At 48.7% G+C, this 14,647-nt stretch overlaps 1 protein-coding gene across 3 annotated transcripts in view; it reads left to right on the forward strand.

Moving 5' to 3' along the window:
• Positions 1 to 13,818, forward strand: part of Fhl2 (four and a half LIM domains 2) — a 151,127-nt gene extending 137,309 nt beyond the window's left edge. For all 3 annotated transcript variants that reach the window (XM_052744982.1, XM_052744981.1, XM_052744980.1), the window contains 3 exons: positions 5,610 to 5,779; positions 8,683 to 8,869; positions 13,247 to 13,818. In XM_052744982.1, the coding sequence (XP_052600942.1) occupies positions 5,610 to 5,779; positions 8,683 to 8,869; positions 13,247 to 13,398 (509 nt within the window). In that variant the 3' untranslated portion in view covers positions 13,399 to 13,818. The remainder of the gene's footprint in view (positions 1 to 5,609; positions 5,780 to 8,682; positions 8,870 to 13,246) is intronic.
• Positions 13,819 to 14,647: the final 829 nt, after the last annotated feature.

Raw genomic sequence — 14,647 nt, forward strand, 5'->3', positions numbered from 1 at the left:
CTCTGACTTGTGGCGCCCTGGATGTTCACAGCCTCCTGCATGCCAGTACGCTCTGCCGCTGAGCTGTATCCACAACACTCAAGCTCTGATCCCTTCTGTGGGAGAGCGATTAAGCAGCTCCACTTCCTGTTTTATTTTTGGCTTGCTTTGCTTTTGGCAAAGAAGAGGTACTTGCAGAGTTCTGGGTGACAGACTGACATATGGGAAGTATTTGGGGAAGATATATGGGGCGAGAAGTAATACTTTTCCAAAGCAGATAATTAGACCTTTGGTAAGGTAGATTCTTATTGCTACAACACTTCTCTGGTTCATACGACTTTTAAATGACTATGACATACTGTGACAGGAACAGAAGCACCCCGCCCCGAGAGCACAGCTGGGGAGGAGTGGGGAAGACAGAGCTAGCTGCATGGCAACCAGTGATGGTTGAGTTCTAGGCCGCATTCACTAGAAACTTAGAGCCCACTTGGGGTGTGACAGTGGGCAATGGAGCATTGCTCACCAAAGGCTGCTCCCCCACACGTCAATCATCAACCTACAGGCCAATCTGATGGGGGCATTTTAGTAACTGAGGCGCCCCTTCCCCAGGGATTCTACCTCAGATCAAGGTGACAACATCCAGCACAAGACTCTATCTTAAAAAAGAAAAACAAATTAAATCTTCTGTGGTCTTCTGAGCAAGAGTCCAAGAAAGTCAGTTTGCAGCTCCTCTGGTGGGCAGGGTCTCTCTAGACCCTCCCCATGCCTGCAGCCCAGCCACACAGGTGCAGTCCAGCCATGCTGCTGCAGCCCAGCCACATTGCTACAGCCCAGCCACGCTGCTACCACCCAGCCACACAGCTGCAGCCCAGCCACACATATGCAACCCAGCCACACTACTACAGCTCAGCCACATAGCTGCAGTCCAGCCACATTGCTACAGCCCAGCCACGCTGCTACCACCCAGCCACACAGCTGCAGCCCAGCCACACTGCTACAGCCCAGACACACTGCTACAGCCCAGCCACACAGCTGCAGCCCAGCCATACAGCTGCAGCCCAGACACACAGCTGCAGCCCAGCCACACAGCTGCAGCCCAGCCACACAGCTGCAGTTCAGCCACACTGCTGCAACCCAGCCAAACTGCTACAGCCCAGCCACACTACTACAGCTCAGCCACACTACTACAGCTCAGCCACACAGCTGCAGCCCAGACACACTGCTACAGCCCAGCCACACAGCTGCAGTCCAGCCACACAGCTACAGCTCAGCTACACAGCTGCAGCCCAACCACACAGCTGCAGCTCAGCCACAGGCTCTGCGTACTGCTGCCTCCCTTCTCCCCTTTGGCTTTGTTGGTTACCCTCCCTGCAGTGCTCCGCCCACTTCTGCGTGACTCCTGCTAATTCCTGATCCCTCCACTTTGCCCTGTCCCTCATGCCTCGAAGGATCTTTCGTGCCTGGGAGCAGGCAGGTGGGCCCTGGGGAGGTAAAGGGACAGAAGGAAGACTAGTCTTGTCAGAGAGCAGCTGGGGCCGCTTCTTGGTGAACTACACCAGCGTGGGTGCAGGACAGTGAACAAGGAAGTCCACATAGGCAGGCTGGCTCATTTCCTTCACTTGGGTTCCGGGACAGCACGGTGAAGGCAGAGACGGAGGAGTCACGGAGGCCTTGTGCTGTAGTAGTGAGCACACATAGCCTCTCCAGCAGGGGATAGAAGAGCAGTCCTGGAATCCATCCGGATGATGCATCCCCATGTGATCCATTGTGCTGGAAGAAGAACCCACGTGGTCTCTGCTTCTTGCCCTAGGTGTGGCCAGGAGCTATGTGAGCTTTGGTCTGCTCACCTCACAAGGCGGACATGGTCTGCAAGACTCTCCTCTCTCAGTGCACGGTTAAGTGAACCATGCCAATCAGAGTTGCTTTGAATTCAGAAGCAGCGCAGCTGATGGGACCATACCACACTCATGTCCCTCTGTGCACAGCAGGGACATCTGCCACAGCATTGACCCTCTGTGCTCAGCTCTTCCTGAAGCCTCTCTGATGCTGTGGATGTCCTTGTGAACAGCAAGTGAGCCATGGGAGACCAGTTTGTTTTGTTCCTCCGTCCGCCCTGTCGGTCCAGGATACACCCTGGCTCCTGCTCTGGATCCCCAGCTCTCCCGGGCAGAAATGATAGTTCTGAAGCCACAGACTCTCATGGGGACATTGCCTCCTCGCCCAACAAGTCTCAGAAACTTGCCTGCCCTTGATTCATTGAAATTGTTTGAAAAATCTCAGTTCAGGGGGCTGTTGGGGACAGGAACTTGGCTTTTGGTAATTTTCACCTGTCTGAGACAGACTCAAGGCAGGCCGTCAGCAAGTAGGGAGAGGTACAGGTATGCCAAGGAACTGCCTCCTATGATGGTGGAAAGTGTGACATCTGAGGGGCATCCCCACACTTCAGCTTCCGCTGGAGCATCCAGATTCCACGGGAGGCTGGAGGTACACAGGCAATCTCTGAGTTGGTCTTGAGACTTCCTACCCTGGAGGAAACCTTGGTCTCTACTCAGAAGGTTTTCAGCTGTTTGAGGGAGACTAAGGGGTGTAATCCTCTTCATTCTAAGTCTGCTGGCTGCAGCCAGTAATCCCACCGAAAAACCACATTCACAGCAGCGTCAAGACCAGGGATTTGCTGGTATTGCTGGTTAGTAAGAGATAGGATATCTCCGCACTGCCAGACTTGCCTCAAACTCCAGCTCAAGAGAGCCTCTTGCCTGAGCCTTCTGAATGGCTGGTACTACAGACATGCCTGTACCTAGAAATGCTTGTGATGTGATCACTACTGTAGCTAACCATATTCAGTGAGAAGTCACTTGGCTGGTGGCCTGCTTAACAGCATCAGCTCAGACAAGAGCAGGGGACCGAGATGTACACGGTGATAGAGGAGCCAGCCCCTGGGTGCCAAGGGAACACATTTTAAAACTCATTCTCACCCGGATTCCAGGTGTTAATGTCATTTTCACTTCAGGACCCATCGCCCCAGGACAGACTGTGTGCCTCCACTTTCAAATTCACTGGGTGTTACCCACACATGTGCCCTGCACATTTTACATAGTCTATGTAAGACAGAACCCGAATTTCTGCTCTTTGAAGAATTAGAAGCTGAGAAAGTGCCCCAAGAATGCTGCCTAATAACCATGTAATAATTTCCAGTGTATTCCTAACCACCTGCAGCACAGACGTCTCCTGACCAGCCTTCCAGCCAGCTAAAGCATAGCCCACATGTTGCTGTTTTGACTGAGAGCTAAGGACTGGTTCACAAGCACTTGCATTATCCAGTTGCTTCTGCAGGGGCCCCACCAGCTTCCTCCCCTCATTCCTGGGGCCCAAATGAAGTCTAAGGGCTATGCCATCACCCAGCCCATACTCTGCATCTTTGATATGATCCTCACAGCTGAAAATATTTCCCCATCAAAGCCACAAAAGCCAGATGTGGTACTGCAGGGAGAATCCCCACACTACTTTAGAGGCTGAGACAAGAGGATTGTGAGTTCAAGGCCAGCCAGGGCTATTATTTTTTTCTTTAAAGCCAGAAACATGTTTTTATGCAGTTGCAGATAACATGGTCCCTGTTACAAACTCAACTATTCTGCACTGTTAGAAAATGAAACCAAAAAAAAAAAAAAAGAAAAAAGAAAATGAAACAAAACCAAACCAGAGACTATAAAAGTAAATGGATGGGCTTGGCTGGGCCCTACAGAGACCCCATTTGTGGGCTACAGGTATAACTCAGCAGTAGAGTCTTTCCTAGCACTCAAGAGGCCCCCTTAGCTCAATTTTCAATACCATAAAACAGACCAAAAATAAAAAATAAAAAAAACCCAAACATTTAAGAAACAGACAGCAGTGTAGGCCACAGACTGTGCTGTGGGCTGTCCCTGAGGTATCACATCCAAGAAATCCCATTCCTCACTCGTCACATCCTTTCCCAGTCTACTGTTTCATATAAAGATTTAGCTCACTGTATAAATATACACCCATGTTGGGGCTATGAAAAAGAATCAGTCCATAAATCCAGAGTGTTTGCTGTTAGTCAGGGCTGCTGATGGTGGAGTTACTGAAAACGTGTTTCTGTTTTCTAGGACGTATTGACTGATTGGAAGAGCGATAGAACTATCTAATGACAGTAGGGACCCAAGAGTAGTTTTAGTTCTAGTTCATGGCACAGTGTGGAAAACCAGAAAGCCGCATTGTGTGTTGTCCATCACAACGTGGCTTTCTCCTGGCCAATTGCGTGCAGCGGGTGTTGCAGGAATGCCTCACTGCACTGGGCTGGAGGCTCCAGATCGCCAACTCCCCAGAAATTTATTTATTTTATTTATTACTTTGTGAGTCTGTTTGTGTGCATGTGTGATGTGGGAGGAGGGGTGGGGGAGGGACATGCCCATGCCACAGTGCACTTGTGGAGGTCAAAGGGCACCTCGTGGTTTGCTCCTTCTGTGGCGGATTCCAGGGATCAGACCCTGGTTGTCAGGCTCCCCTGGCAAGAGTTTTCACCTGTTGAGCCATCCCACTGGCCTCCAATCACTTCTGCTTCACTATAAACCAGAGGGATGTTGATTAGCGGAAGTATATCAGGAGAACGTGCAGTATCCTCTCCATCCTTAACAAGTATATTCTGAGACCCACCAATGAGAGTGCTCAGCCTACATCTACTCTGCTTTCTGATAAAATTGAATGTGTAAGTTGGACACAATAATATTAGGTAAAGTAAAGTTATGTGGCCCCAAGGACTGTGGTACCATCATAGTTGGTCTTGTAATTGAGGCGGGTGGGTGGCACACGCAATGGGGACACACTGGGCAACAGGACAATGCCCATCTTTCACTGGACTGGATAGAGGAATGCAATACCTCACTATACTACCCAGAAGGGTGTGCACAATTTATTTTTAATTGTTATTTTTATTATTATTTTTATTGTTTATTTCTGGAATTTTCCATTAAATATTTTCAGTTTGACCTAAGTTTGACTATAGGTAACTGAAACCATGGAAGGTTGAACCAATGAGTGTAGAGGGGGACTGTTATTGTCCCTATGTGGCAACCTTCACCAACACCACCCTGTAAGAATGACCTGTGCTGGCTGGGCGGTGGTGGCACATGCCTTTAATCCCAGCACTTGGGAGGCAGAGGCAGGTGGATCTCTGTGAATTCAAGGCCAGCCTGGTCCACAGAGCAAGATCCAGGAAAGGTGCAAAGCTACACAGAGAAACCCTGTCTCGGGAAAAAAAAAAAAAAAAAAAAAAAAAAAAAGAATGCGCTGTGCTGAATTTCATCTATGTTTTGTGATGCAGAAAAGAACTTAGATTTTGATTTTGATTTAACATTTCCAACTACCGTAGATAACATAAATCTCAAGCGCCTACTAAGTACCCATATTCTTCTAGAATCACATTTCTAGGATCACATGTAAAGCATTGGATCAAAAGGCAAAATAGAAATTACCTCCAGGTAAGGTGAGTCTTTGAGAGCAGAAGAGGTTTACCATATCACGAGACTCAGTGGTAACAGGCCGCGGAGGCACGACACTGGGACTCTAAGCCAGGCTAAGGACAGCTGCTGATTTCTCTCGCCCTCTCCCCACAGGTACCCGAAAGATGGAATACAAGGGCAGCAGCTGGCATGAGACCTGCTTCACCTGTCAGCGCTGCCAGCAGCCCATTGGAACCAAGAGTTTCATACCCAAGGAGAACCAGAACTTCTGTGTGCCCTGCTATGAGAAGCAGTACGCCCTGCAGTGTGTGCAGTGCAAGAAGGTACCCAGCTCCCCGGGGCCTCCTGAACCTCTCGGTTCCCATCCTTGGCCCAGCTGTCACGAAGCAACACCTGTCCTAGCTCCAGGCTGTGAGAGCGCAGCCATTTCTGACTTGCACGTGTGTTCTCAGGGGCGTCTGCGCCTTGATCTACTGGGTCTGTGACCTGGTCTCTGTTTCAAAGAGATGAGCTCTGAGAAAAATTCATGGCGTCCAGAACATTTCCAAGTGTTCATGGCCTGATGGTGGTAGAGGGAAGTGAAACTCCCTCTCTTAACCTGTCTCTGTGAAGCTGATCTGGAATCAACAAGCGCCATAGAAGGGGGTTGCCACTTTCTCCCACACACAGCTCCATGAATGGTGGCATCTCCAGGGCCCCATTGCCTTAGAACTTGTGCCAGCCTGCTAAGTTAGGCCTTTCCCCTCCCTCACTTCCCTGCTCGTCAGTGCCCTCTCCTCCCTCACTTCCCTGCTCGTCTATGCCTTCCCCTCCCCTCATATCCATGCTTCACCGGCCCCCACCACATTTATGGCTGTTCTTTGCTGATTATTCCTGCACTTTAAGTTCTTGTTTCTCTGGGATATTTTTCTGCTGTGCAGCTACCTCCTCTAGTTTGGAAACAGTTTGGTCCTTTTCAGCGAGGCTCATCTCGATGTGGTAGAGGAAGCTCGCATGTGGGTTCATCCATCGTGAACTCTGTGAGCGAGGCGGGCCGCTCATCTTGAATGCCTTGTTCACCGGTGTATGTTTGATGGCCATAGAATCGATACGTAATGCCTGACGTTCTCTTCATTTGTACTTATGCACAACAAAAACCTGAGCTCTGTTTGGAGGTCATTGACCTTGAGATCAGCCCCGAGGTCAGGCTACAAACCTGTAGGCACCCCTACAAACTCCACATTGCCGCACCATGATGGCGTTCCCTGCTCCTCCTCTGAGTTACTCCCTCCTGTCATATGCTTGTCTGTGTGATCCTTTCAGTTCCAAAAGTGCAGGTGGCACAGCCTTGTGGGGTGCATGCCTTTGCATATGTGCTCCCTAAACACACTCAGGACTCTCAAGCTAGACACAACCCCCACCCCCCACCCTCCGTCCCCCACCCCCCCACCCCCGGCCTCCCTGGGCAATGAGAGCAGCCCTGGAGCACCAGGGGTCTGAAGCCAGACAGGACACCTTCAAAGGCTGGATTTTAACGTGGGTGGAGATGATTATGCAGCCAGTGGGTGTCTCGATGCATGTCTTGTGGGACAGGACAGATTGTTCAGAGTAGGCAACCAGAGAAACCAGCTAAGCTGGGGCGGGCGTGGAGACTGGGGGTGTTTAGGGAAGAAATCTCCAAAAAGATGCTGAAGCTGAAATGAAGCAGAACCTGCTGATGTGGTGTGAAGAGGGGTGGAGGGTGTGAGGAGAGGTGAAGGGAGTGTGTGTGGGGGTGGAAGGTATGAAGAGAGTGAGAGAGGGGGTGAATAGAAGGGGTGAGAAGAGGTAGAGGTGGGAGAGTGTAAGGTGTAGGAGACTGTGGGCATGGGATCCGGGGCACAGAGGGAGAACTTCCAGGCAGAGTAAATGACACCTCACATATACATGCTTCCTGTGTCTCCACAGAACATGGAGGGTCAGAGTATTTTCCATAAATTCTGTTCCTGGGATAGGGGAGTGACAGGCAAAGGACCTCTGATGTACGGCCTAATGACAAGAGAGCAGGACAGAAGGGAGTCCTGATTCTTCTTGCCTTCTCATTAACCAGCTATGACTTCATTCTCGAGCAATGCCCGGGCCTTAGCTGATTCTTCTGGAAGACAGGAATAGCATCTTGCTGCACAAGCCTCCTACAAGAACCCCAGAAACTTCCAAATGCTGCCACAATAAGTAAAAAACACCAAGGTGTGGCCTGGAGTATTTCCATTCTATCGTCCTTCACTACTGCCTGTCAAGCTGAGACCTTAGACTCCCCCAGTCTGACTCCACTCCTCACCCATCATTTAAATTCATAGGAAAAGCAATGTTTGAAGCTGGGCGGTGGTGGCACATACCTTTAATCCCAGCACTTGGGAGGCAGAGGCAGGCGGATCTTTGTGAGTTCGAGGCCAGCCTGGTCTACAGAGCGAGATCCAGGGAAGGCGCAAAGCTACACAGAGAAACCCTGTCTCGAAAAACCAAAAAAAAAAAAGAAAAAAAGAAAAAGAAAAGCAATGTTTGAAGATAACGAGATGCAGTTGAGGGCTGGCGAGCTGTTTAGCACTTTGTGGCTTCTTCACAAACCTTCTCTGTCTGTAAGACAGGGTGAGGATAAAGGCTCCCAGGATGCTGGTCCCTTCCAGCCACACCAGCAGGTGCCAATTCCAAGTGTCTTTAAGCCTCTCCCTTCCTGCCCTTCTAGATACTGTACAGTCTGGGCGTGCGATTAGAGCTGGAGAGGTCTCCACTTGCTGGTCTTTGCAGGAAGGCTTGCTTCCACAGAGATTGTCCCTCTCTTCATCAGTGCAGCTTCGTGGCTAGGACTGAGGTGGTGAGGTCTTTAGCCACGACTCGCTTCAGTTACAGGGCTGCTCAGAAGTAGGCATCGATGTCCTCAGTGTTGTCGCTGATCCGTGACTGCACCACTGCATCACCCTCCTGTTTGGGAAGGTGATGATGCCCCATAGCACCCATGCCTTTTCTGTTCCCCTATACAAGTGACATCCAAGGATGCATCGTCACTAGGGAGAAAGCCGAGAGCGACAGTAGTGGTATGGGGGGGAGGCGGGTAACACGAGGTGCCTGAGGTTTGAGGTGCCTTTACCACTTCAACAAACCGGACCTGTGCAGGAGGGTGGGGGGATCTCGCATCATCCAATGGCAATCGCCGCGACAGATGCCTACCAGACACAGGGGCGGCCCTGACTCTTGCACTTGTCTCCCCCAGCCCATCACCACAGGGGGTGTCACTTACCGGGAGCAGCCCTGGCACAAGGAGTGCTTTGTGTGCACAGCCTGCAAGAAGCAGCTGTCCGGGCAACGCTTCACAGCCCGGGATGAGTTTCCCTACTGCCTGACCTGCTTCTGTGACTTGTACGCCAAGAAGTGTGCTGGGTGCACCAACCCCATCAGTGGTAAGTGTCCGGGAAGGTCACTGCCGGGGGATAAGCTGTCTGCCTCCTGGAGCAACATGGCGGCCTAGAGTGTTAGCATGGGTGCTGTTAGCATCCTGAGGGCTCTGCGTCCAGCTCCACTTTTCTGCCTCCCTTGCTGCCCATCCTTGGCACACTGCTTGTGCTTCAGCAGGTGACTGATGACATCCCCTTGTCTGGTCGTGGAGAACCATTGGCCTGTCATTGAGTGCTTCTGCTTGGGTCTATGAGTCTGTTCTAATCACATGAGCAAAATGCATGATTCGTTTCAGCCCCCACATCAGACTTGGTATTTGGAAGTGTCCATGTCATTTTAGTGAGACTCATCTAACCACAGACCACAGCCATATGGGGACACAGAGCACAGCCACATGGGGACACAGGGCACATTCTGAGTAGCTTATTCATAGCACAGTGCCCGAAGTGTTTGACAAAGTGAGAGCCCAAAATGTGCTTGGCTGGCCGGCCAGTTATCTGGACTGAGCTATCGAGTATGTTGAAGATACTGAAGGTGGAAACTAGATGGCTTTAGACTAAACATTCACCATGTACCAATCAGCGGCCAGGTGGAGAGAGAAAACTGCAAGTGTCCTGTCAAATGTAGGAATGTTTCTTGAAGTGAATTTTCCGACCCCATTCATTCATTCCATCTGTTCTTGTTTGCTTTTTATTGCTCTGATAAACACCATGATCAAAACAACTTGTGAAGGAAAGGGTTTATTTTATCTTACAGCTTACAGTTAATCACAAAGAGAAGTCAGGGCAGGAACCTGGAGGCAGGAACTCAAGCAGAGCCTGAGGAGTGCTGCTTACTGGCTTGCTCTCTGTGTCTTGCTCAGCCTGCTTTCTTGTATAACCCAGAGCCACCTGTCCAGGGGTGACATTCCCCACATTAGGCTGGGCCCTCCCACATTCATCGTTAATCAAGAAAATGCCTCACAGCCTACTTGCCTGCAGGAAGAGGTTTCCTCTTCCCAGATAACTCTAGGTTGTGTCGAGTTGGCCAAAAGCTAACCAGCCCACCATGGCTTCATCCTTGACACACAGTCGGCAGACATATCTGGCAGGGAACAGCAAGTCATGGACTTTCTCCTGTAGCGTTGCAGGGTCTTTATACAGACACACTTGCACACCCCTATTCACCTTGCCTAGAGCCAAGTCGCCCTGGTCCTACTCACCTTCCCAGCTGGCAGGACTCTGGAATCTACCCAGAGCTCACGCTTTATTTGCATGTAAAATTAGAGTTTACAGAATGATTACACTTTCCTTTGTCAAGACATCTGAATCTAACAACTCATATACCTTGATTTCCTCAAAATTAGGAAAAGTTAGGGAGGAAAGTGGGACATTTTTCAGGGGCATATCCATCTTTGATGCTGTTTTCATAACTTCTGTTGAGGGAAACATTTGCAACACTTTCTAATCTACGGGAAAAGCAGTGTAAGTGTGAAGAAGTGCTTTAGTATTAGACATGGATATTTGTTGCAGTTATCATAGAATTAAAAAAAACTCTAGGAAGAACATGATTCTCTGAAAAGCAGTGATTAATTTTCAAAAACATATAGGACTTCAAAAGTGCAACTAAAATGTACTTTCAGCCAGATTTCCGGACTTATGCACTGAGCTTGGATGAGGTTTCAGATAGGTCTCTAGTGCTTTTCCACTTCAACACAATTTACACTGCTGTTGTGAGTAAATTGGAAAACACTACAGATTTTTATCTGCAGCGATGCTTACTTCTCATCCATAATCGATCACATTATTTATCCACACAGATTTGCAAGCATGTCTAGTCTTTAACATTGATTTACAACCCTACATCAATACCCATGGTGCTTTCAGTGACCCACAGATGTGCACAGAGCAGCAGTACATTTGAGTTCAAAGACATCCGTGTTTCTGGTTGACACTGGACAAATGAAGCCCTGCCCCTGTGTTCCAGTTCTTTCTTTTTTTTTTTTGGTTTTTCGAGACAGGGTTTCTCTGTGTAGCTTTGCGCCTTTTCCTGGAACTCACTTGGTAGCCCAGGCTGGCCTCGAACTCACAGAGATCCGCCTGGCTCTGCCTCCCGAGTGCTGGGATTAAAGGCGCAGTTCTTTCTTAAATAAGTGTATTTTTGAAGACACACCCAATTACAATGACATGGTTCTTTTTTTTTTTTCCCTTACATTTTTTGTGACTGGGGGCAGAGCATTTCCATGTAGTACCCTAAGTGTAAAAAGAATGTGCCTTAACAGAGGAAATACATTAGGGAAGGTTCATCCAAGCATTCTAGTGCAACTGACCACAGTTTTAATGTCAATGATTGTATATTATATTAAAATGTCTCATATTCAAAGAGAAGCACACAGAGAGGAACATCTTTGAGTTGATCTACTGAAATTTGACAGAGGAGTTTAGAAACCTACTCTGTCTTTCTTAGAAGCAGTAGTTCAATATTTGCTAATTCAGTCTTGTTAAGGGCATTATGGGGGTATAACCACCATGAAAAATCAGGATTGATTATATAATATATATTCATAACTCTCTGCTGTAAAATTGATCAAGTGTATGAGGAGAAGTATGGAATGGCAGCGATGCCAGAGCTTCTTGGAGGGATGCTGGAGGGCAGCTCTGTGATTAAGAGCACTGGATGCTCTCCCAGTGGACCTAGGTTCAAGTCCCAGTACCCACACAGCGGTGCACAACTGTCTGTAACTTCCGTTCCAGGGGACCAACACCCTCTTCTGGCCATTTGCACAAACATGGTGCCCAGACATATATTCAGGCAAACGCACATATAAAATTAAAATAAAAACCTCAAAAAATAAAAATAAAAAGCATCTTGGGTTTGCAGCTCACTCAGATCCATCCATCTGCTAAGAAGAGAAACCATCATTTCCCTTGGGCAGCCCTGGGAACTTTCCAGAGCTTCCTACATGACTCAGACATGCAGAAAAGTTACAGTGTCAAGACCGAAACCCAGATTGGGTTCTGCCCAGGGCCGGGAACCAGGCTCTGCTTTTAGGAATACGAAAGGCAATTTATATGGAAACCAGATACTCAGTACTGCTTTTTCCTCCCTTGTGGTTCTGTGGAACAAACCCAGAGCATCACACCTGCTGAGTAAGTACTGTGCCACTGAGTTACATCCTCAGGAATTTGCTTTTTATTTATTTATTTTTTAATGCTACAAGCTATTTAGGGAAAGAGGGCTGGGGAGCTTTGCTGGTGTATCCCTCCATCAGGAGCAGAAGTGGCCTTTGAAAGACCAAACCCTGGCATGGCTTGCCAAAGCAGAAAAACTTGACACTTTCCCGGTGTGGAAGGGTTATAATAGGAACTAACTCATGAGTCAAGAGTCTGTGTGAGTCTGAGAACTGGTGTGGGTGTGGCTATTTGTTACAGTATGGCTTATCACACCGCACTCTCGATAACTGAAATTCATCATCTAAGTTTCCCCAGAACACACGGCAACTGTGACCTAAGTCTATGTACCCCATCCTTTGTTTCAGGGTGGCCAGCGGCCATACAGACCACCTGCTGTTGACAGCACTCTCAGCACCCTGTGTACCTTAAATATCTCACGGGGACTAGTCAAACGTGTGTCAGCAGGAGGACGGAAGTGAAACGAGTTAGTTTGCTTGTTTACCAACGCTGAAACAGGGCTGTATAGCTCAGGGTTCAAATGCTTCCATTGCATGCCTGGCCTGGGGTGGCCTCCAGCTCTGTGAAAAGATAAAACTGTGGTTTTTGCTCAGTCCTTGACACTTTCAAGGGTCAGCTCCAGCCTGTGACCCCGTCTTCCCTCATTGTACTGTACCCCAACTCATTGAGTCCCTTCTTTCACCCTAGATCCAGCTTCGAGAGCTGGTCCCAAGGTCACCCCTCTGCAGGCTGGTCCTTTTCTAGCCATTCCAGGACAATTACACCTCTCCTCTTCGGCTTCTCTGCATCCACTCCCTTTGCTACAGCACCCAGCAAAGGCACAGGAACCTGCTCCCTTTTCTTGTGGGGAACAGGTTTCATTTCAGGAGAAAACAGATAATAATCCAGGAAACAGCAGACACTTTTCTTCTCCACAGTGCCGGGTTTGGAAGTGAGGACACTTGGTGGGCAAGTACTCTACCCACTGAGTTCTACACCTAACCCAAACAGGCACTTATTCACAGCATGTTACCACACCCTTTTGGGGACCAGTTTCTGTGCCTGTTCTTCTGATGACCCCCGAGTTCCTTGAGGCTGTGCAGGGTCGATGATTATATGTGAGTTCCCTGCTCCCCATCACTCATCATTTGAGCCGCACCAAGTTGAGTCGGATCAAACTTGTCTTTTTTGGCTCTGCTGAGGTTGGCCCTGTGTTTTTTCTTTGGCGCACAGGTCTCGGTGGCACCAAGTACATCTCCTTTGAGGAACGTCAATGGCACAATGACTGCTTCAACTGTAAGAAGTGCTCCCTGTCCCTGGTGGGGCGAGGCTTCCTCACAGAGAGGGATGACATCCTCTGCCCCGACTGTGGGAAGGACATCTGAAGGCCGTGCAGCAGCCACAGCTTGTGTCTCAGAGATTCTGGAATTTTCTTTCGTAGCCAGGCAATGCTGTGTTCCGGTTCCCACCAGCCACCCACGAGGCTTCCTCTCAATGTCCCAGCTTCATGTTCATCGAAATCCTTTAGTTATCTGCGCCACTTCAGTTCCAGTGGGGACTGTAAACCCTGGCCGGGAGGATGCCTTGGAATTTTGTAGAAACGCAAGGCAGATTACATGAAAAAGTCCTCCCGAGTGTCTTTAAAATGTATCCTTCTTTCACTGCCTATTTAATTTTTAAGTGCAATTAACATTTGTTATGAATGTGTTTTCAAGGGAGAGCTGGGGTTTGCAGCTTTGTAATGTCAGAGTAAGATTTATGTGACTGAGAATAAACTTATTCAGAATAAAACCTTTGGCCCAGCATGGTGTGTGAAATAATGATTAAGTGTTAGGGTCTCCCTTTAAATAACACTTTCCTGGGGGGGCCAGTGACCACTACCTGCAGTAGATCCTGATGAGTCAGAGTGCAGGTTGGGCTGGGGTAGTATTCATCAAAACTCCACCACACTGTTTCAAGAAAGCCTTCTGATAGCACCATGCCTCCGTCACTAACTTTTCTTCCTCACAAGCTCTCCCTTCTCTTAGGACACAAATTTTCTACATTTAATTCATGAATCTGTGCTCCAGAATATGAATGGCAGGAGACCCAGCTTGGCTCTGTCCCATCAGCATAGACCTGTGTAAGCCAACGGCTCTCAATCTGTGGGGTCACGACCCATCTGGGGGAGTCGAATGATCCTGTCATAGGGGTTACATATCAGATATCCTGCCTATCAGATACTTACAATTCATAACAGTAACAAAATTACAGGTATGAAGTAGCAATGAAATAACTTTATGGTCGGGGGTCACCACAGCATAAGGAACTGTGTATTCAAGGGTCACAGCATTAGGAAGGTTGAGAACCACTGGTTGGCTGTCTTCTTACCCATCAAGTGAAGACACAAGCAGCTGGAGGCCAGAGACAGCACCTAGTTCCTTTAACATCCTCAGCTCAGCACCCTAGCAAGGGAAGACTCACTGAGGCACTGAGATCTTCAGGGTGTGTGTGTGTGTGTGTGTGTGTGTGTGTGTGTGTGTGTGTGTATATCGGAGGTGTCAGTCACACTTTGTAGCAATCATTCTGCTTTAGCCTCCCAAGTGCTGGAATTACAAGACGGTCTACTGTATCCAGCTCATCTTCAGGATTTCA

This window comes from Peromyscus californicus, unplaced genomic scaffold (genome assembly GCF_007827085.1).
Source record: "Peromyscus californicus insignis strain IS unplaced genomic scaffold, ASM782708v3 Scaffold_19__1_contigs__length_69161282, whole genome shotgun sequence".
Classification (NCBI taxonomy): Eukaryota; Metazoa; Chordata; class Mammalia; order Rodentia; family Cricetidae; genus Peromyscus; species Peromyscus californicus.